This window comes from Falco rusticolus, chromosome 4 (assembly GCF_015220075.1).
Source record: "Falco rusticolus isolate bFalRus1 chromosome 4, bFalRus1.pri, whole genome shotgun sequence".
NCBI classification, from domain to species: Eukaryota; Metazoa; Chordata; class Aves; order Falconiformes; family Falconidae; genus Falco; species Falco rusticolus.
In genome coordinates this window covers 109,580,673-109,600,247 of record NC_051190.1, presented here as the reverse complement: position 1 = coordinate 109,600,247, position 19,575 = coordinate 109,580,673, and the positions used below count along the sequence as shown (strand labels likewise).

The 19,575-nt window shown below is 50.1% G+C and overlaps 2 protein-coding genes across 2 annotated transcripts; both read right to left on the bottom strand.

Moving 5' to 3' along the window:
* Nucleotides 1-6,026: 6,026 nt before the first annotated feature.
* Nucleotides 6,027-8,641, bottom strand: HOXA9 (homeobox A9). Its single transcript, XM_037385316.1, has 2 exons — nt 8,056-8,641; nt 6,027-6,914 (listed from the first exon to the last, which is right to left on the bottom strand). The coding sequence occupies exons 1-2, from the start codon at nt 8,606-8,608 to the stop codon at nt 6,676-6,678; spliced, it is 792 nt and encodes a 263-aa protein (XP_037241213.1). The 5' UTR covers nt 8,609-8,641; the 3' UTR covers nt 6,027-6,675.
* A 6,578-nt stretch (nt 8,642-15,219) lies between these two features.
* On the bottom strand, nt 15,220-17,730 carry HOXA10 (homeobox A10). The gene is made up of 2 exons (XM_037385457.1): nt 16,911-17,730; nt 15,220-15,494 (listed from the first exon to the last, which is right to left on the bottom strand). The coding sequence occupies exons 1-2, from the start codon at nt 17,728-17,730 to the stop codon at nt 15,220-15,222; spliced, it is 1,095 nt and encodes a 364-aa protein (XP_037241354.1).
* Nucleotides 17,731-19,575: the final 1,845 nt, after the last annotated feature.

The window sequence follows — 19,575 nt, the reverse complement described above, 5'->3', positions numbered from 1 at the left end:
CTCGCCCCCGACGGCGCCGACACGGGGTGGGGGCGCTCGGCCCGCCGACGGGGCGCGCACACCATGTGGTCCTTCAGGCGGACCGAGGGGTGTCTCGGAACACAAAATAAAATAAATAAAATAAAATAGAAACTTCGAAGGTGGCCGCTCGTCACCCACGCGTTGGTTTTTTTTCCGTGAGGAAAATAAGCGGGCGGGAGCCCCGCGGCGGGGTTTGCGGGGGGTACCCCCGCCACGCCGGGCCCCAGCCGCACCGCCGCCGGCCCTGAAGGGCTGCCCGAGCCTTGAAAATCCAAGGCGGCGCCCTGGAGTAAGCCTCGCCGGGTTCCAGCCCCCCCCGGGAAAAAACACGGGCACCCTCCCCGGAAAAAAACCAAACAAAAAACCCTAAACCACCCAAACACCAAAAATGAAGAAAAAAATAATTATGCCAGCGCTTAACTTTCTGAGCGCCTCGAAAAGAAGAAACAAAATCAACCAAAATCCCCAGATTTGAAGAAATCGCCTACAAATGGCTTCAGATCTCAGCCGCCCCTTTTTACCTTTCTGCCCTAACGTACCTTACAGCCCGACGCGTGAGGCGGCGGCGGCACGCTCAGATGACGGGGAGCGCCGCTGCTTTTCTAAACACTGGGCTCCCCAACAATGCGAATGGCTCTCCATTGAGGATGCTGCACCGTGCCCTTCCTTTAAACGGATCGTAAAATGAGTTTCCTTCCCTCAGACAGGGAGTCCTGGTAAAGACAGCTTTTACTGCCTGCCTGTATTGCACATCATAAACTGGAAGGAGCACAATGGAATTGCCCCGGAAATTCTCCTTTCAATTATAGTTTGGTGCCCCGTGTACAAAGACTTTCTCACCAGTTAAAATTGTTCTCGGTGATATTTCGCACGGACCCTAAACTTTACGTTTTGTAAACGTGGGACACCGTCTACCCCCACACACACCTCCATGACATATATACACACACACACACACACACGCGCGCGCGCGAACCCTTTGGGACTCTTTATGCCCGGTTATTGCAGCCCCATGAATACAGGTTACTGACAGAAGCAAGTAAATTCTCTAAAGCCGGATCCCTAAGATATTGGTGCTTCAGAGCATTCAAATGTGGCGGCTGTATGTAGATATTTGCCAAGTATTAAGTACGTGAATATGCAGTTATTATTTGCAGGCGTAAGGCAGAAGCTGGTGAAAGAGCCCTATTCGGTTATTTCTCCCAATTCGCCAATATTAGACAATATCCCCGCGGTCGCAATCGCGATGTGGGAACACGCCGGCAGAAGAGGCTGTTGGAAAGGAAATAAAGGCCCAAGAAGTTAAACGAATGCGATGCAAACAAGACGACGACCAAGAAGATCAAAGAGGCTGAAGTAGATGACATTAGACCAATAAATTGCTCCTCTAGTGACAACGTACCAAGATGCAAGAAGAAAGAAACAGCAAATATAACCAATGTCTAGACTTAAATATGGATAGCATAGAACCACTTAGATTAGCTGGGTGGTTGTATTTCGAGCTCTCTGATTCTGTACAATTTGCACATTTATGTATTTTTCTTTGCGTGTGTGTGTTTACTGCCGCCACCTTTTTTTTTTTTTAACATATTTTGCTTTCAGCTTTTTTTTCCAGCCAACCCCCAAGATTTCTCAAAAAGTCTTCACTGAATAAATTTAAAAGAACCCCAGACTTGGGTTCCCTCCACCTTATTTACTTTCCCCACCCTCTGCGTGTTAGGCATAGCACTGCCTCTGAAACAGCCTCTGTAATCTCCAGTTTTGTCGCTTCCAAAACTAGGCTACATCCCCGCGCCTGAAAACATACATTTAATTTAATTTCTTTTTTTCTTTTTTTTTCCTTCTCTTTTTTTCTTTTTTTTTCCTTCTCTTTTTTTCTTTTTCCCAGCCGAGGAAACGGCGAATGGGAGCAGACTGCAAGGTTTCAACCACCGCAATATTCTCACACGATTAAAAAAAAATCCTCTAGGCGGGATTCGTGGTATTTTTTTTTTTTCGTGTGAGCTCTGGACTACTTCTCTTTGCCTTCTGAGCTTTTCCGGGAAGTAAAAGGTAGTGATAAAATGGTGCTCATAAGTTATAAGCGACCTGGGAGCACTACATGATTATGGCTTGTGTATTAAGCAGTATCTTGATGTGGTTCATACTAGAGAAGATGTTGTTGTTTTGGAATCTGTTCCCGCCGTAATTTATCCACAATTATAATGGAGCGTACTGTGCCAAGTTATTACTCAATATGACGACGCATAAACACTTTTTAATTTCAATATAATTTTACTGCTCGAGGAAAAAAAATAATTAATCATAATAAGTTTAGCAATGCCATTGTAGACAAACATTTGATAGGAAGACTCTTGTTAGAAAGCAGGGAGTGGCTGTTGTTCTTTATCCCTGGAAAGAATTAAATCTCTGAAACAGTGCGGGGGAAAAATAGCTCAGTGCTTGCATTCCTTCCCGATGCTGAACTTCGATATAAAGAGATTGGCTTTGATTTAAGGAAAAGTAAATAAAACACAGAGAAAGTAGTTTTGTTACGGAGTACTGTGCAGCGATTTGTTTAGTTGTCTGGCTTAAACTTGAAAAATACAACGTTCATACTTCAGCCCACATTTTCTGCTTCCTTTCCTCCTGCCTTTATTTTCCTTCCAATTAGTTTATCCCCCTCTCTTTTGGCAACTGCAGTCTGAAAATACTCCGCAATTCCTCGCTAAGCCTCATTCTCAAGGCACGAAAGCCAACAAAAGCAAAACGGAAAAAAATACGAAAACGATTGGAGGAAATCAAAATAGAAGGCGAGAAGTTAGGAATGACTTTGAGACACGTCAAGTTTGCAGAGCATCAGCCTGCTAGCATCTGTATCATATAATTACAACGGGTCCCACAGATCTGGAATTGCTGGGGACACAGGCAGGGATTTTTATTTGTATCAAAGACAGCTGTTGAGGAATCTCACTGGCCGGTAAATAATTTTCAGACGAGAGGTTTGCGGCGCTGCCGTTTCCCCGCACGGCTGTGTCTCCAGCTACGCGGGGCGAGAGGACACTGGAGAACCCGTCGCTTCGCCCCCCGCCCCCAGGGCGAAGGTCTTCGGGCGCTCTCCTCCCGGGCTGATCGGGCTGATCCTGCCCGAGCTCCTCGATTACCCCTTTCTCCAAATATTTCAGTTCTCACCAGCCCTTCGGGAGATCGGGACACCCTGTTTGCAGGCTCAGAGGTTCGCCGGAGAAGGGCGAAGATTTGGGGCAAGGGGAAGAGGAGCTGGCAGTTCGGTGCCAGGGCTCCGTCCGTCTCTGTCAGCTACTAGGAAATGCCTTGCTGTTTTGAGAATAATAAATGCAGGGTATGTCCTTGGTGCAGAGCAAGCTTGACTTTTACCACGAGTGCAACGAGCGTGGCCAGGCGTAAAATGCCACCCTAACCACACCCGGTGGCAGCGGTGCATCCCTCACCGTACTCCCGGGATAAGGGGGGAAAAAAACCCCAACAACTCAAACCTATCGGCCTTTGCGAATACCACACCGGCGGTTCCGACCCTAGTTATGCTCCCATAAAGTCGACATTTTAGGAGCTTTCGGGGAGGCGGCCGAGCGCTTGATGGCGGGCGGCCGCGCGCTCTTTCGCGGGCTCACAGCGCCACCTGCCGCCGGCCGGCCGCCACCACCGCCGCCCCGCCGCGTCGGCCCCGCGGAGCCAGCGCCTCTGCCCGCCAGCGCACGGGAAGATAAATGTCCACCTCCCAGCCTGGATTTAAGCAGGGGAAGGCCAATAAAAGGTTGTTATTTCCGCTCGCCCGCTTTATCTAAAACAGCCAGACAAAACAAATGAAAAGGCTTTTGTAGAAAATCTTAATTGTGGCTGGACAGTTGTAAACTCATTAAGAGCCGAATTCCAGACAGTTTGCAGACCCGTCATTTATTACACACTCTTAATGCCGATTCTTTGAAGTTGCCTCTGTCTGCAACAACAGAGGGCGTCCCAGCATCCCCAAATACTGGCTCAGGGATCAATTAGGGGCTTTTTGTGTGTGTGCACACCAGAACGAGCTCCCCTTTGCTAATTAGAACTCATCAAATCTTATCCCGGATTTTTTTTTTTTAAGGTGAAGCCGAAAGCTTTTTTTTTTTCTCTCTCCCGCAGTTCTGCACATCTGTAAACTTCTTGCCGGCTCCCTAAGTTTTGTCTTTAGCCCTGCAGCGTTTTACACCCCATAAACGGTTACAGCAGTCATTTTCTTTTATTGCACTGTATGGCTCTGAATTTTCCTAACAACAGCTTCTGCCAAGACCATAAGTGTGTTCCGTCTTATTTTGCTTTAAGTACATATATATGTGTAAGTGTACCTCCGTAAAACGAGAATGCTTTTATTGTTATTCGACATATTTGCAAACAAGGGTCGGTGTGACGCAGAAGTGTGCTGCGGCTCATATTATGGAGGATATCTACTCTGAGCAGTAAGATGTCCGCCCAAAACAAGGGTAAATTTCAGCAAGCTCACAGACTTCGCTATTTTCTTTTGTTGCTGAGCTTGGTTTGGCTTGGGGCGGCGGGGGAGGGGTGGGTGCAATGGGGGTGTGTATGGAAATCTTCCACTCCAAATAAACCTTCTTTCTGCGTTGTTTTTTTTTAATAAATCCTATTTATCTTCTGTGCATTAGCCTGGTGCCAGCCCACCTCTCTCCTTCGGCTAAATCAGCGAGTGAAATTGACAGCATAAATTCTACCGTAATTTTCAGTAAATTTTTATCTGTATCTATATCTATACATACATGTATAATCTGAGGCGCTAGTAAAAGGCAACGGGTTGTTTTTATTTGCCACGAGATATTTAAAAAGAGGAAAAAAAATCCCAAACGTAAAGGGAAGGGAAGGGAAGGAAGAAAATAGATGATGTTTGAAAAAAACATATTTTGCATGGGCAATTATCTCTAGAAGGGAATTTACAATGAAGGCGCTGGTAAGGCGAGCCTTCTCACAGAGCTTGTTGAAGCACACTTAGTGCTGGACATTTTCTGGTGGAGACTAATTAACCATCTCGGCTTAAATGTCGCTGTCTGGGCTGATTTACATTATTGTCCGCACTGAAAAACGTCGGACATTTTGGTTTGGTCCTGAATCCCCCCCGCCCCGCCAGGCGGATTTATTAAAACCGCGTTACCTCGCGGCTGTGCCCCCGCCGCCGCCCGAAGGGGCTCCCCCCTCGCACTGCTGAGCGCCCGCTTACCAAGTTATACCCGGGAGGGGGGAAGCAATGCCTCCCCTCCAGCCAAGCAAGGGCATTTAGGACCTGAATCTACCCAGTTAGGACGAAAATAAGCCTAAATTTTCATCACCTGGGGTCTCGTTTACAGAACCGGGGGACTGTCTTGGCTCAGAAATAATACCGCTGCTCACCTCGCCTCCGCAGCTGCCCTAGCTGGTGAGATTCTGTGTGCCGTAGAAGAACCCCTCCTTAATAATCTTAAAACATCACAAAATATAAAAGAATCAATATCTTTTATTTGGCAAAAAGTTAAATATAATTTCAACACAACGATTTGGTCAGTAGGCCATGAGGTAACTATTTCAAAATAGACAGTGTACGTTCTCCATCAACATAACTTCCCAGATTTATTTTTTTAATTCGATACAAATTTACAATAACCAAATGTAGGTTTTTATACTGTATAATTTATTATCAATAAAATTAACCTTCATTACAATAACCATCAAATCATTCGATTAAAATTAAAACGTAAACCATAGGTAGTTACCCTTTTCACATATACGTATAGCTCCGAAATCTGATAACTGCTCACTGGTGCAAAAACAATATTTAAGCTAGTCTGTTTATTTACTTCTTTTAATATATAGATTATATATACAACCGACAAAGACAGTACTCTATATGTATCAACTGTGCATACTAAAATGACTTGATTTTGAGAACCGTAATTCTCAGACATCCCGGACGAACTCTTTTTTCTTTTTTTTTTCTTTTTTTTTTTTTTTTTTGCGTTGGGATATTTATATAATATATATTTTACAATCAAAGGTTAACTGTCTAATTATACAGAAAAGACTTAATACACTACAGAGCTATACTCTATGCAATTTTTATAATAAACAACCTGAGTTCAAATTGAATTCTAGCTTACAACATTACATCCGGTACAGCACCCAAGCACATAAATTGAGTCACAAACATAATTACCACAATAAAACACAGTGTTCAAGTATTAAAGCAGAGATCTCTCTGCCGCGCAAAGAGCGAATAAAATTAGCTACGTAGACTAAACTATACAGTCTGTAAATAGTTGTGCATTATGAAAAGGTAGTTTTTTTCCTTTTTTTTTTTCTTTTTTTTCTTTCCGTAAGTGAAGAAACAGGTAGATTTATACAAGCCAGCTAAACAGCCTCTTCGTGCTAATGCCCCCTTTTTCTTTCCTATTAGAAAATGAAAAGTCTTACTGTACCTGTCCTGGCAAACTGGCCTCTGTGACAAGGTACAATCATAATCAGAATTTGCCAAGGGAAAAAAATGAGGCCTGGACCCAGACGCATTGCATGGCAGAGCTCGAGGGGAGGGTATTTTGTTTGTTTGTTTTGTTTTTAACTTTTTTTTCTTTCTTATATTTTTAAACTTTATGCATTTTCAATTTAACCCGCGTGTCGCCATCATTCATCCTTCGCTCGATCTTTGTTGATTTTCTTCATTTTCATCCTCCTGTTCTGAAACCAGATTTTCACTTGTCTCTCAGTTAAATTGAGGAGTCTGGCCACCTCGTATCTACGGTCCCTAGTGAGATACATATTGAACAGAAACTCCTTCTCCAGTTCCAGCGTCTGATGCTTGGTGTAAGGGCATCGCTTTTTCCTGGTGGATCTTGCGTGGAGCCAGTTTGCAGCTGGATTATCTGCAACGAAAACAACAGGAGAAGTTCAGGCTCGGTGGCGGGGGGAGGGAGGGGGCTGGGAGGGAGACGCACGCAGGACCAGCCGCGGAGGTGTCCCGATACTGGGGTACTGGGGTTTAGGACGTGGCGCTCTTTTCCCCAGACACAGAGGATGGCGAGGCACAATGGACTCCAAAATACAGACACATGGAGAGGTCACACGCAACTACACGCGGCAAAGCCCCGCCGCCCCCGCCTCCACTCGCCTTTTTTATTGTTTGTAGGATGCAATTTTAAAATACTTTCTCCTCCTCTCTCTCTCTCTCTGGTAGCTCCCTCCCTCCTTCCTGGCCTCCCCCGCCCCCCCCCCCCAATCCCACCACCCCCCGCCCCCCGCTCCCAACTGCCAGCCCGGGGAGTGACCAGCCAGACCAACATGTCATCGAAATTATTTCACTTTTTAATATCGACCTTCTCCCGTGTCATCACTGGCAAGACCCAGGGAGCTGGCGAGTCGGTTTACAGCTGGCATAATTAAAACCTCGCCCGCTTAGGACCCTTATTCGCACGGCGTTAATCGCGATAGCAATCCCGAGGCGCTCTGCCATCAGTCCCGCAGCCCTGAGAGCATCCAGCCTGGGGTTTTTCACCGAGGAGACGAAGGGGGGAGGAGGGGACACCAAGTCAACGGCGAGGTTTCTGCTCTCAGCCCCGCAATAGCTGCCCCGGCCTGCGAGCCGTCTCAAAGAGATCAGATTCACATCCAATGCTTTCTGGGGCACCCCCTCTCTCCCCGGCGGTTGCCCACGCCTGGGAGCGCGGCCAGGCAGGAGGATGCGAGCACGTCCTGCGGAGTTTACCGGGGTGGCTGGGGCGGGGGTGGCGTCTTTTGCCTTTTTTTTTTTTTTCTTTCTGTTTAAGTTGCAGTTGTAGGGTGGGTTTTTCTTTTCCTTTCAGCCTGGAAAGCCCGAGCCATCCTAGATCCCGTTCGAGCCTGCGACAGGCAGCGCTGGCCGTGGCAGATCGCAGAGCCCGGCGAGCTGGAGCAGCGGCGGCAGCAGCAGCAGCCGGTGCTCGGCCGCGTAATTAGCCCCAGCGCCTCGACACCTCCCCGCGGCCGGCGCAGCGCCCTGAAGTCCATTACCCTCGCAGTTCCACTTACTTGGATCGATCTGCGGTTTCTCTCCGTTTGCCTCACTTTCTCCATTGCTTTCAGAGAATGCGCCTTCGTGGCTTTGCTTATCCCTATCAACTGGAGGAGAACCACAAGCATAATCAGAGAGAGACAAAGTGTGAGTGTCAAACGTGGTACAGTCAGCCCTTCTGGCCGCCAGCGGTTCAGGTTTAATGCCGTAATGCCTGCCGGTAGGTAACCCGGGGAAAGACAAGGAGCCCGGCACAGGCTCAAGCCACGAACGCATGTACCTGCCGTCGGGCGGTGCCACGGGCGCCTGGTGGTGCGCGTAGGGGTGGTAGACGGCGGGGACGCCGCTGGCGCCGGCGGGGTGCGCGGGGCTCCAGGGGGGGCCGAAGACGGGCGCCTTGGGCTGGAAGCTGCAGGGGGCCAGCTCGGGGTGCTCGGACAGCGCCGCCGGCCGCGGCGGCGGCGGCGGCCCCAGCGGGGCGGGGGCGTAGCGGGGCGCCGCCAGCTCGTCCCCCTCCGGCACCAGGAAGGAGTCCACGTAGTAATTGCTGAGGGTCCCGGGAGCCGACATGGCGGGCGCGGGCGGCGGACCCGCCGCGGTTCGGGGCTGCGGGTTTCACGTAACAACTTGGTGCTGGCGGAGAAGTAGAGTCAGTAATAAGTTGAGGGCAGCTCGGGCGCCCATTGGCTGCCCCGGTCACGTGGCGGGGGAGCAGAACAATAAAGTATAAATCAGTCCGCGGGCTATTAATGGGTCAGTGTTTTCCAGCCATAATTTTTATAGCGAGGCCATATGTTTTTATGCAAAGGCATATTTGAGTTATACGGCGGGGTTTGTTTTAATTGTGGCCAACTGAGATTAAAAGATCAGATTCCGTATTACAGCCCCCCTTCCCTCTTTCTCTCTCTCTCTCTCTCTCCCCTTTTCCCCCCCCCTCCACCCCGTTTAAGCGGACTATTTTATATCATAATTAATCATCCCATCAGTGGGTCGTGTTCCCCGCGAAAAAAAAACCCTACCACCACCCTTGTGATCGGAGACCTTCACATAAAATTATACAATAATTGAAGCAATAAAAAAAAAGGCAAAATAGCAGTTGCGGTATACTGTATTTAAATATATATTTATTATATTTCATAAGGAGTTATTGTTTCGGGAGCCACGGGGTTGTTATTAAGTCAGTAACTATGAGCGCGCTCATTTGCATCGCTGTGTTTCACAGCAGTAAAAATTTACGAGTGCTTGGAAAGGTTAAATTATACTATTGTGTTTAGTTTGGGAACTCACTGTAAATAATACCGCTCCGATCGGCTCAGAGCTGGCAGCGGAAAGTCAAATTCAACGTATCCCCTTTCCGAAACTGCGCCGCCGAGCCGGCCCTCCCCGCCCGGCCGGAGGAGGACCGGGGCAGGCGCTGGCTCGGTATTTTGGCTGGCCCGCATCAAACTGCACTTCACCACCCACCCCGCCGGGCAGAGCGCGGCAGTGACCGAAACACCGTCTTCGTCCTCCCCGCCGCGCCTGCCTGTCCCTGCCCTTGGACGGGGCCGCTGCGGCCGGGGACCCCCTCGCCAGGCCGGGGACAGGAGCCGGGGCCGGGTGGCGCGGAGCGGAGCAGCGCGGAGCCGCCGTCCTGGCCGGGAGGGAAGGAGCGCGGGCAGAGCCGGGCGGCGGTATTTATCACGACGATTAATTCTTTAACTATGCAAGGAAGCAGCGGGGGGAAAATGGAGAAAAAGCCCCGTCTCCCCGCTGCCGAAAGGCTCCCTGCTTCTCAGGGCGGCTATCAAAGGGGCGCTCGCAGTCGGCCGTCCCGCATTCTGGTGAATCAAATTTATGTGCAAATATAATTATTTATTTGCTGGCACCTCCTTTGACTGCAGGACACACGCTAGCGGCATCGGAAGCCGAGCGGAGGGTTACAGTCCGCCGCGGAGGAGGGGAGGGTGCGCGGGGGAAAGTAAGAGGCGGCCAGATCCAAGTCCAGTGTTAGGAATTAAAGTCGTGGCTGAGCGCTTTGCAAATATGCCTGTGACTCCCTGATTTTTCTCCGGCGGACGCTCACGCTGTTTATCCCCGTGGCTGGCGAAGGAGCGTGGTCAGTGGGATGCAGGGTCACAAAAAAATCTCTGCGAAAGGCTCAGTTTACTCGAAATATCTTTTATTGAAAATAGAGCCCAGCAAATGGTAGGGACGGCTGAGTAATAATTAAAATCACGTGTAAATATTGTGCATGCGAAAGTGTGGTTCTAATTAGTTTTACATCGCTATGGGGGCTGACTCTCTCCCTCTCTCCTTCTCTCTTTCTTTTTCTTTTCATGTCTTCCCAACAGTTTAATCCGAAATCTTACAGAGATCCTATTTTAACAACTCTCTCTCCCCCCGTTCAGGATTACAAAGGCCCATAATGAAACTATTATCCCCCATTAGAGTTCGAAAATTACGGAACAGTTGCAAGATCTCCACAAACAAGGAGCCCGTTATTTTCTAACAATTTAAAAAATGCAAATAAAGCTCTCCTCTGCTATTTTTTTTTTTTTGGCCATTGTATAGACACGCCGTAATAGAAAAAAAATAATTGTATTTCTTTCCTGGAAAGACGGAACTCGACGTCATTTGTATTTATTATTAAGAGTCAGCTGTGGTGAAATGTGATTGTAGAACTTCCTTTTTCCATTCAGAAAAAATAATCTTAGCTGCAGGAGTCCTGGATGTTTATATTCGAATTTGGGTTCTCAACTTGCAGCGGGTTTCATTTTTTTGGTTCCTCACCAAAAATAATAGCAAATGAATAACAATAACAAAAACGTTTAAAAGAACGTGCCTGCATTTTTATTTCCCTGTAAAATTCTGCATTTGTTCATTGCCGGCATCCAAGCGGCAGGAGAGGGCGTACAGAAGGCAAGAGGTAGAATATAGGCAATAATTACAGGCATTTTTCATGCAGTCACGTTACTGATAATAACACCGCAGCACCCGGCTCCCTTTTCACCCTTTTCGACCCTTTTTTTCCCCGAAGTATATTCTGCGTACAAGCCACGAAGGCTGGCGGGGGCATCGTGGGCTTCCTACAATTTGCGTTGCAAATTACTGAAGGTTTTGGTGGCTTACACCCTCGGAGGCAAAAGACCCCAAACAGGGCAGAAACAGACGTTCACATCAAATTGCGATATGAAATCGGAATTCCCAGGAGCGAAGCACCGCTGGAACCATCGTGCATGAAAAAATGCTCCCTGCCCTCCATGCAGATATAACCAAATCAGCAGAGCTCCCGTTCTGCTGCCTCTTACCCTCGGCTGCAACAGGAAGGACCCCGTCGGTTTTTAAGCGCGGGGCATCTGCAAGCCCTGCTCCATTACCCACGCACCGCAGAGGCGCGGAGTGTCCGCGGACGCGGGGCAGGAATTCGCGGGCGTTGGCGATCTCTCCTGAACGGGAAGTTCAGGATCGCCTTTCCCCAGGGTTTCCTGCCACTGCAAACCTCTCTCACGGAATCGCCAGTGCTACGAATGCACGGAGAAGTTTTGGCACAGCGGAGAGAAAAAATGATTCAGAATTTGGGGGGAAGCAGTACCAATCAGGCTAATGCGATTCAAAGGGGAAATGAAGGACAGAGGTAAAGATATGTACAAACGCCATACAGGCACGCACAGACATATACACTGTATATACACTCTCCATATGTACACAGACCCAGCAGATAGCCATCAGATGCGCAGTGTGTGCAAAGGCAGGCAAAAGCTCTTAAATTTGACTGCGATGTAGAGCTCTGCTCCTGCCCCAGCCGAGGACGCCTGCTTCTCTAAGGAACCCGCTAGGGCGGGTCTAGCTAAAACCGCTATCCAAACCTCCCCGAGGGCCTGCAGCCCAGCCTGGAGTTTCGAAAAAGTTTATAGTGGGTTGGGTTTTTTAGTTCTTTATTATTTTTTAGGCAAGAATAACCACGCTTACTAAATATATATATATATATACATATATATAAATAAACTCCCAGCGAGTGAGTTTGCTGCCCTTTCCTCTGCCCGCCTTCCCGCTACAGCCGGTGGCCAGCTCCGCTGCCGCGCCGGCGCTGGCTGCCGGCCGGAGGGCCCGGCGGGAGGCCGCCCCTGCCCGCAGTCGCGCTGCGGACACAAAAGACGGCGGCGGCGGCGGCGGGCCCGGAGAGGTCGCTGTTGCCCGTTCCGCCACCGCGGAGAGCGTCCGCGCCCGCGCCGCAATCGTGATCGTAACCGAGGCCTTGCGGGCCGCGGGGCAGCCGGCGCCCCCGGGCAGCCCCGGGGGAGTGGGCCCGACGGGCGGCGGCGCGGGGCTGGCGGAGCCCTGCCACAGGCCCCGGCGGGCACCAGTCACCCGCCACGGGAGCGACAGCCGCCGGCGGGGCCGGGCACCCCCGCCGCGAGTGGGGTCCGCCCGGCCGCGGGCACTGCGCTCCAGGGACTTGTTTGTGATGGTGCACGGAGCGAGGCCGGTAGACTTGATCTCTCCCCACCCCCTCCCCTTGGCAGGCTTTTGGGTCTCTGTTTTTTAATAAATCCAGGCAGAAAAATAAAAACAGTCCCCTCCTCCCCCCCGCCCCCCGAGCTCGACCCGCGCCGGGCAGAATGCAAAAACGCACCTGACCTTGAATGCAGCCTACGAGATATATTAAAACCCCGCAAGCAGGCAGGGACTCGCTTAGAAGCTAGCTAACCTTGAAGAACTTGTCAAGCTTCCCCCCTCGGCTGCTGTGTTTATCTGAGGAATCAAAGGAGGCTCCGTTGCAGATGGGGAACAATGGCATTGGGACTTGACGCCTACAGATCACTTCAGCGCTAAGATTTCTTCGGGCAGAAAGGACCCTCGCACCAAGCATACCTGGTGATGATATCAACTGAAGTAATTAAGGCAGTTTCGTGCTGTAGAGAGAAAGGTGGAGCCCCAACAACATGAAACTACCTAAACCACAGAGCAGTTCTCAGGCGCTAATTATTACTTTCCCCATTGCCGTGGTCCTTAACGCAAGGATCCCGCTACGAAAATAAAACCAGAAACATGACTAAAACATCCCTCTGCCCGCCCGCCCCGCCGGCGCCCCTCCGCACCCCCCGGCCAGCCTCGGGTGGGTTAATGAAAACAAGAGAAAAATATAATAACACAACACCCACCCCCCCACCCCCCCACCCCCCCGCCGCGGGCAGCTTTCGCCTCTCCATGCAGATGCAATCGGGAAGAAAAAGGCCGTGCACGACAATGTTACATCATGAAAAGCTAACGGCTCCCAAGAAACCCGGGTTCAAAGTCTGTCCCCCCCCCGCTCCCAGCATACATACACCCTGCAAGGCAGCATTAGCTGTCGCTTTTCCCCCAGCCCTCCTCTTGCCTTCCCTTTGTGCAAGGCTATGAGCTAAACATGCAGCAAGGAAGGGAGGATGCAAAAAAGCAGCCTGGGCGAAATAAGCTCTTCCACATGCAGCCAGGTAGGGAATAGCCTTGTCTGGAGGGGCCCGCCGGCAGGGAGGGGAGGCTGGAGTCCCCCCCTCCCCATGCGCTCACCTTTACGATTTCTTCTCAGCCCTGAGATAAAGCTAGAATTCTGTCACCGTCCTCTGGAGTTAAAGATCTCCGCACACTTGTAGGTGTTTGATAAAGAAAAAAATAAAAATCGTTTCCCTACCCTCAAGAAATAGTAATTTGCTTCCTCAGTCTATGCAGCTCCTCAGTCAACTGAAACCACTCGTTCAAGACAGCAACAATCCAGATATACTAGCAAGTCATAAAACTGAACAAAAGCCGACAAACCTTAGAGCACCATCGCTATATGGCCCAGACAAATTACGACCGTCTAGGTAATATTTAAATAGATTCCTAAAGTAATTGCAGGGGGGTTAGGCAACTATTCCTGTTGTAAAAGTTCTCGAAGACATAAAGTAGAACCTGAGGATAAACAGTCACAAAAAGAGGTAAAATTAAAAGGATTATTTCCACGGGTTTTTATTCTTCTATGAGAACATAAACATCGTCTTTTTCACGCACAGCAGCATTACAATATTAATTTATTCCGATTTAAGGTAAGAACTAGATATAGCTAGAACTAACATTTATAATAACGATAGAATGCATTTGCTTAAAACAGTATCGGCATTTTAATAATAATAGACATTTATACATATCTGTATTTATAGCTTTTCCCCTTCTTTTTTTTTCTCTTTTTTTTTTTTAATTTTTTCACCTATATGTTTGACCCCTTAATGTATGTAACTTCACAGTATAAAGGAAGACGAACATATTCTCCCTCGCAATCTCAGACTCTGGCTCATAAAGTCCTTCTGATGTTCAGGATATATATATTTTCAGTGAAATCAGTGAGGAAAAAGTGACTGCTTTCTTCACAAGGGGGAATTTCTGTGTGCTTGTCATGCGTTACCAACGGTAACGTTATTTATAGACAAAAAAATCACTAATTCCACATATTTAAGCAAAACTACATTAAGTAAATATCTACAACCAGAAAGAGCGAGAGAAATTCAGAGGTAAGTGTCATAATTTAGTCCATGAGCAACACGAACTCTTTTATACCTTTAAAGAGAAAAGCTTTCATTTTCCTGGCCCATTTTAAAGCTGTAATATTGACTTTTAAGGTAAAGCAAAAAAAGAATCGCTCTTAACACCCGTTCCCATGAAGCCTTTTTAAAGGATGCCTGCATTTCATTATTGTAAGTCCTGTTTTTCGAAGGAAAAAGGGGGGAGGGGGGGAAAAAGAAAAACAGAGGGGGGAAAAGCTCTCAATGTATAGAAATATGGCAAGGCTTAAATTCTTCATTGTGCAGCTACATACAAAGTTACACCGCTTAAAATTTAAAAGAATGCGCCTTTAACCAAGCTTGTTTACTTTTCAGAGAGAGATGGGGCGGGAGGGGAAGATATTTCCAGCTCACGAAATGGTATTTCTGGGTTTCAAAGCTTAAAGGAACAAATCGGCCCGGGGGAAGGCTGAAGGAAGCGGGGAGGTTCACGCACGGCATTTTGTGCATTAGCGTGGCTTCAGTCCGCCCCCCCACAGCCCCCACCCCCCAAAGTAGCTCTTAAGAGGTTAAGGACATATTGAGAACGTCTAATATCGTTAATCCATACAGGTGCGGATGACTACAGCCTAGGAAAATGATACTGGCTCTTTAAACCATAAAGATGTGTTTATAGGTTCATCAAGAGAAATTAAAGTTGGCTGTGAGCTCCCGAATCCTATTCTCTCTGTTCATTTTCTTCAGTTTCATTCTGCGGTTCTGAAACCAGATTTTAACTTGTCTGTCTGTGAGGTGGACTGTGCGGCTGATCTCTAGGCGACGCTCACGAGTCAGGTACATATTGAATAGAAACTCCTTTTCCAGCTCGAGAGTTTGATGCTTGGTATAAGGGCACCGTTTCTTTCTGCCACTTTTTGCCGTGAGCCAGTTTGCTGCATTTTCTCCTTTTGAATTGCCTAGTTTTGAGAAAGTAAAAAAGGGACATTACCAGCGGGTAGGAGGCAAAGAGCTGGAGGGGAGAGGGTTGAAGGAGCATCTGTGTGTATGTCTGTGCGTGCGCGGGGGGCTCGCTCCGCCAGCTGCGGGGAGTTGGAAAGTGGGGTGTTCTTGTGGGAACTGAGAGCTTCAAAGTGGTCTCCCAAAAGTCCTGAATCCGCCCGAGAAAATCTGCCTCTGCTCAAAAAGCTCCGGGCAGCCTCCGGCAGGGCAGCATGCCCTGCTGGGCAGTTCATCTCTAACCCCCCCCAAACAGGCTTTTTACCCGCTCCCCCTCGGCCGCTCTGAGCCCACTATTACTGGGGGCGGCTTGGTGAATGGCCTGGAGTCTTATTTGCCCCCCCCCACCTCCCCGGCCACCTGCTTCCAAAAAACCAAAACCTGCGGATCTGAACTTTGTAAGTGTGCTCTGGAGGTGGAAAACAAGGTGAGCTGCGGAGTCGGAGCCTCCCAGCCTCCAGCCCCTGCCTGCCCGGGGAGCTGCGCCCCGGCCCTCTCTTTTCCAACCATTTCGGGGGAGAAAACCCCCAAAAATTAAACATCCCCTGTTGCAGGGTGTTTACTCCTGTCGGTGGAACTGGCTGGGAAAGAAGTAACACTGATCCCTCGATGGCTCAGAGTGGCTCGTGGTTTGGGGTTGGCTCTCTAGTAGTTTTCCGCTTTCTTTTTTGTTTTGATCTTATTATTTTCCTACGGGGCGCCCGGAAGGAATAACAGGGCGTCTGAAATGCGGCCGGAGGGAATCGTCTGAAAAGTCTGCCGCCCAGGGAAGGGGAGTTTGGTTTTTTTTACCATGGGGACCCGAAAGGGAAATAAATAGGCAAATGAATAAATAACAATCCTGTTATCTAGTGTAGACGCTGAAGGATATTCGCGGTGCATTCATCAGTCTAATTTGATAGCAGTTCATAGATGGCACATTTCAACGCGGCTGTTATTCCGAAAAGCATTCAGGATCGTAAAATATAACTTACCGCGTTAATAGGTTTATTTATTGGCACTGCCTATTGCTTATTTTGGATGCTTTACAAACATCTCTGTTATCTGGTAGGCACCTTCACATCACAGGGGAAAGACTGATCTTGTTTTTCTATATGTTTAAGCAGCATGCAGGCTAAAGTTGCCCAGAGCGGAGGCTCTAAGGGTTTTAAACTATAGGATGGACATTAATTTTTACGGCAACCCCGTGCCCGAATATTGCAAAGTTCAGAAGGTCAGTCTGAGCAGCGCTTCTTGGCAGCCCCGCGGGGCAGCTGGGATCCTCCTTTCGCATCGTGATGCCACTATGATCCTTAACCGCTTTTTTCCACCACCACCACCCTCTTTTTTTTTTTTTTTTTTTCTTTTAATCACCACCACCATCATCATTCGCTTACCTACGGGCTCTTTCTCGGGAGAGGCTTTGCTGCTCTCTGACGGAGCCGGAGAGAGCTCCTCTGCCGTGGAAGATGAAGCCTGAGTCTCGTCCTCCCTCTGGGAGACACACGCCAAGGGGCTGGGGGAGCGCTCCTCGTCCTCCTTCCTCCCCGCGTCCGGGACGGGAGGCAAAGATGGAGGCGTCTGGAAGCGGCCGGGGGGCTGCGGAGGGAAGGGGGCAGCCCCGGCCGGCCCCGCGCCGTAGCTCTTGGAGGTGCCATAAGCCTGGGAGAGGCGGAAGTAGCCCGGGACGGGGACCCCGCCGCCGCTGTTGGCCGGGCTGACCTCGGCGCTCAGCCGGGGGAAGGGAGCGAGGTCTGTGGCGGCCGAGCCCTTGGGGCATTTCTCTGAGTCATAGAGGCAGTAGGAGCTCTCCTCCTTAATGCTTGGAGCGAAGGAGCACGAGGTGGCCTGCTGGCTCTCCGGCTCTTCCATGCGACAGGACCGGGGGGGGTCTAGCCACACTTCCATCCCTGACACGTAGGGGTGCGAGCTGGGGACCATGCTTTGAGAAGTACCTTCATTGCGTTTGCTCAAAACGGGGAAAAGTCCGCAGCTTTGCAGCCCGTAGGACAGATCGGACGCTTGTGGCAGGTAGATACCACTGTTGGGATAGTAGCCGCCTCCGCCTCCGCCTCCGCCTCCTGCTCCCGCCGCTTCCCCTCTGCCCGAGCTGATCAAGGAGTCTACCAAAAAAGAGTTTGCAGCCGGGCTCTCGGAGCATGACATTGTTGTGGAATAATTTGGCGAAGGGAGCAGATAGCCCTTTCTGGCTGACATTTCTTGTGCAAAACATGCTGAATATGATTAGAGATACCCCCGCACCACGGCAGACGCTTGCAGCCAATGGAAGCCCGGGCCTCCTCAGCAACCCCTCCCCGTCTGGTTTCGTATGCGCCGAGCTGCTCTCAGGTCGACCTCTGAATTTGGGAGGTAGATGTATATTAATGTGTAATATGGATTTCCATACACACAGCCGCGCACGCTTCGCCCACATGGGCGAGTGCCTGCGCCCAGGCGGGAGCCGCGCTCCCGGGAAGGGGAAGGAGCGGGCTTTGCTGGTGCTGGCTCCAAGTTTTGCTCCCCTCTTATCACACGCACCGCTATAAAACAGCCCGGCGGTCCTGATGTTTATTATACCTAGGCTGAAGCGGTGTCCAGATGAAGCTTTTACTATCACTCCTCTCTCCCCGCGGTTGGGCTTTCCGGCAGCAATGCCTGCTCACCTCCCCGCGCAGCCTGTGTGTCTCACGAAATTAATAAAGCCACGGCTCGCCCGGTGTTTTATGCTCAGGCTCTGCTCATTTTATTTGATTGTCTCGTTTTTTGAGAAATAAAAGACGTGTTATTGTTTATCACGGATCATTGGAAACCGTAAAGGGGCCTGGTGCCTCTCGCTTTAAACTACCGAGGAAGGGGGCTGCTTGCAGCCTAACATCACCACCACGACGCCAGGCTGGGCTTAAATTTCCTGGAGATAAAATGCTCGCTGCTGCGCTGAAGAATCTCTTAGGGAGTAGTGCCACTCTGGGAGGATTGATTGTGCGGTTGCCGCTCCTAATGCTTTAGTTAACGCTGGATTCTTCCTGAGGTCTGATTACCATTTAAAATATAAAGCCAGACATATGCCACAGAAAGAATCCAGACGCGAGCAGTTCAAATGGATCCTCGCAAGATGCTGCGCACCCTGTTTATTGATGTGTTTATATTTGGACGATCATTTTTATATGTGTGTCCCCCCCCTCCCCCTCCATTTAGGTCATTCACTTTTCGCCTTTTCAAAAGCACCATCTCTTTCACAAGCAGTGTACTAAATAATAGAAAGAAGAGTAAGTAGATGAATCTTGAGATGCTAGACAGCTCTGTCCAGTCAATATGTAATTGTGGCGGATGTAGCAGACAGATAGCAGACAGACAGGGACGCAAACAAGACAGACAGATAGATTTTCTAATGAATCGCTTAATGATGGCTTGCTTTCGCTTCCATCATCCCTCGCTTATGCCATTTTGAAGTCGCCTCGCTGCCTGGCCCGAGGAACTAAGGGCTCTTTAGTCCAAGGGGACCCTGAGGCTGCCCGGTACTGGTTGCCCATCCCTGCGGAGCAGTGCTCGCTCCTCTCTCCCGCACACTGCCCGGTGAAGCAGTGGCCGACCCGTCGCCGCTTCCAGCAGGGTGGGTGGGGGAGAGCGGCTGCCGGCCGGGCGTCAGCGCCGTCCCGGGCGGCGGGGCCACTGCCCGCCGGGCGGGGTGGCGGCGGGGTGGGCGCGGAGCCCCGCATCCCCCGGCGCCTACCCTTGGCGTTCAAACGGCCCCGGGGAGCGGCACGGGGCAGGGGCTGGGGCGGCCCTTTCCCCTCGCGCCACGGATCTGTCAAGCCCCACGTGGTCTCGTCCCCCAGTGCCTGCCTGCCACGGGGAAATGCTTTTTCCACAGCGTGACATTCCTCCGGAGGGGTTCCTCCTTGCGGCGGGAGGCAAGTGTCCCTTACCGCGGACCTGCCGAGCCGGCCGAGGCCCTCCCCAGCCTCCCTCCGCGCCCGAGGGAAGCGCCGGGGCAGGCGGAGGCTGCTACAACTTTGCAACACCCATAAAACCTTTATGAAAACGCGTCTGATTTTTTCCAGT

What these genes read in the sequence shown, in the direction of transcription:
- HOXA10 (XM_037385457.1), bottom strand. Translation starts at nt 17,730, where the DNA reads ATGTCAGCCAGAAAGGGCTATCTGCTCCCTTCGCCAAATTATTCCACA. An exon ending in TCCCGAGAAAGAGCCCGTAG is followed by an intron (nt 15,495 to 16,910) that starts GTAAGCGAATGA and finishes TCTCAAAACTAG; the next exon opens with GCAATTCAAAAGGAGAAAAT.
- HOXA9 (XM_037385316.1), bottom strand. Translation starts at nt 8,608, where the DNA reads ATGTCGGCTCCCGGGACCCTCAGCAATTACTACGTGGACTCCTTCCTG. An exon ending in GAAACCGCAGATCGATCCAA is followed by an intron (nt 6,915 to 8,055) that starts GTAAGTGGAACT and finishes TTTTCGTTGCAG; the next exon opens with ATAATCCAGCTGCAAACTGG.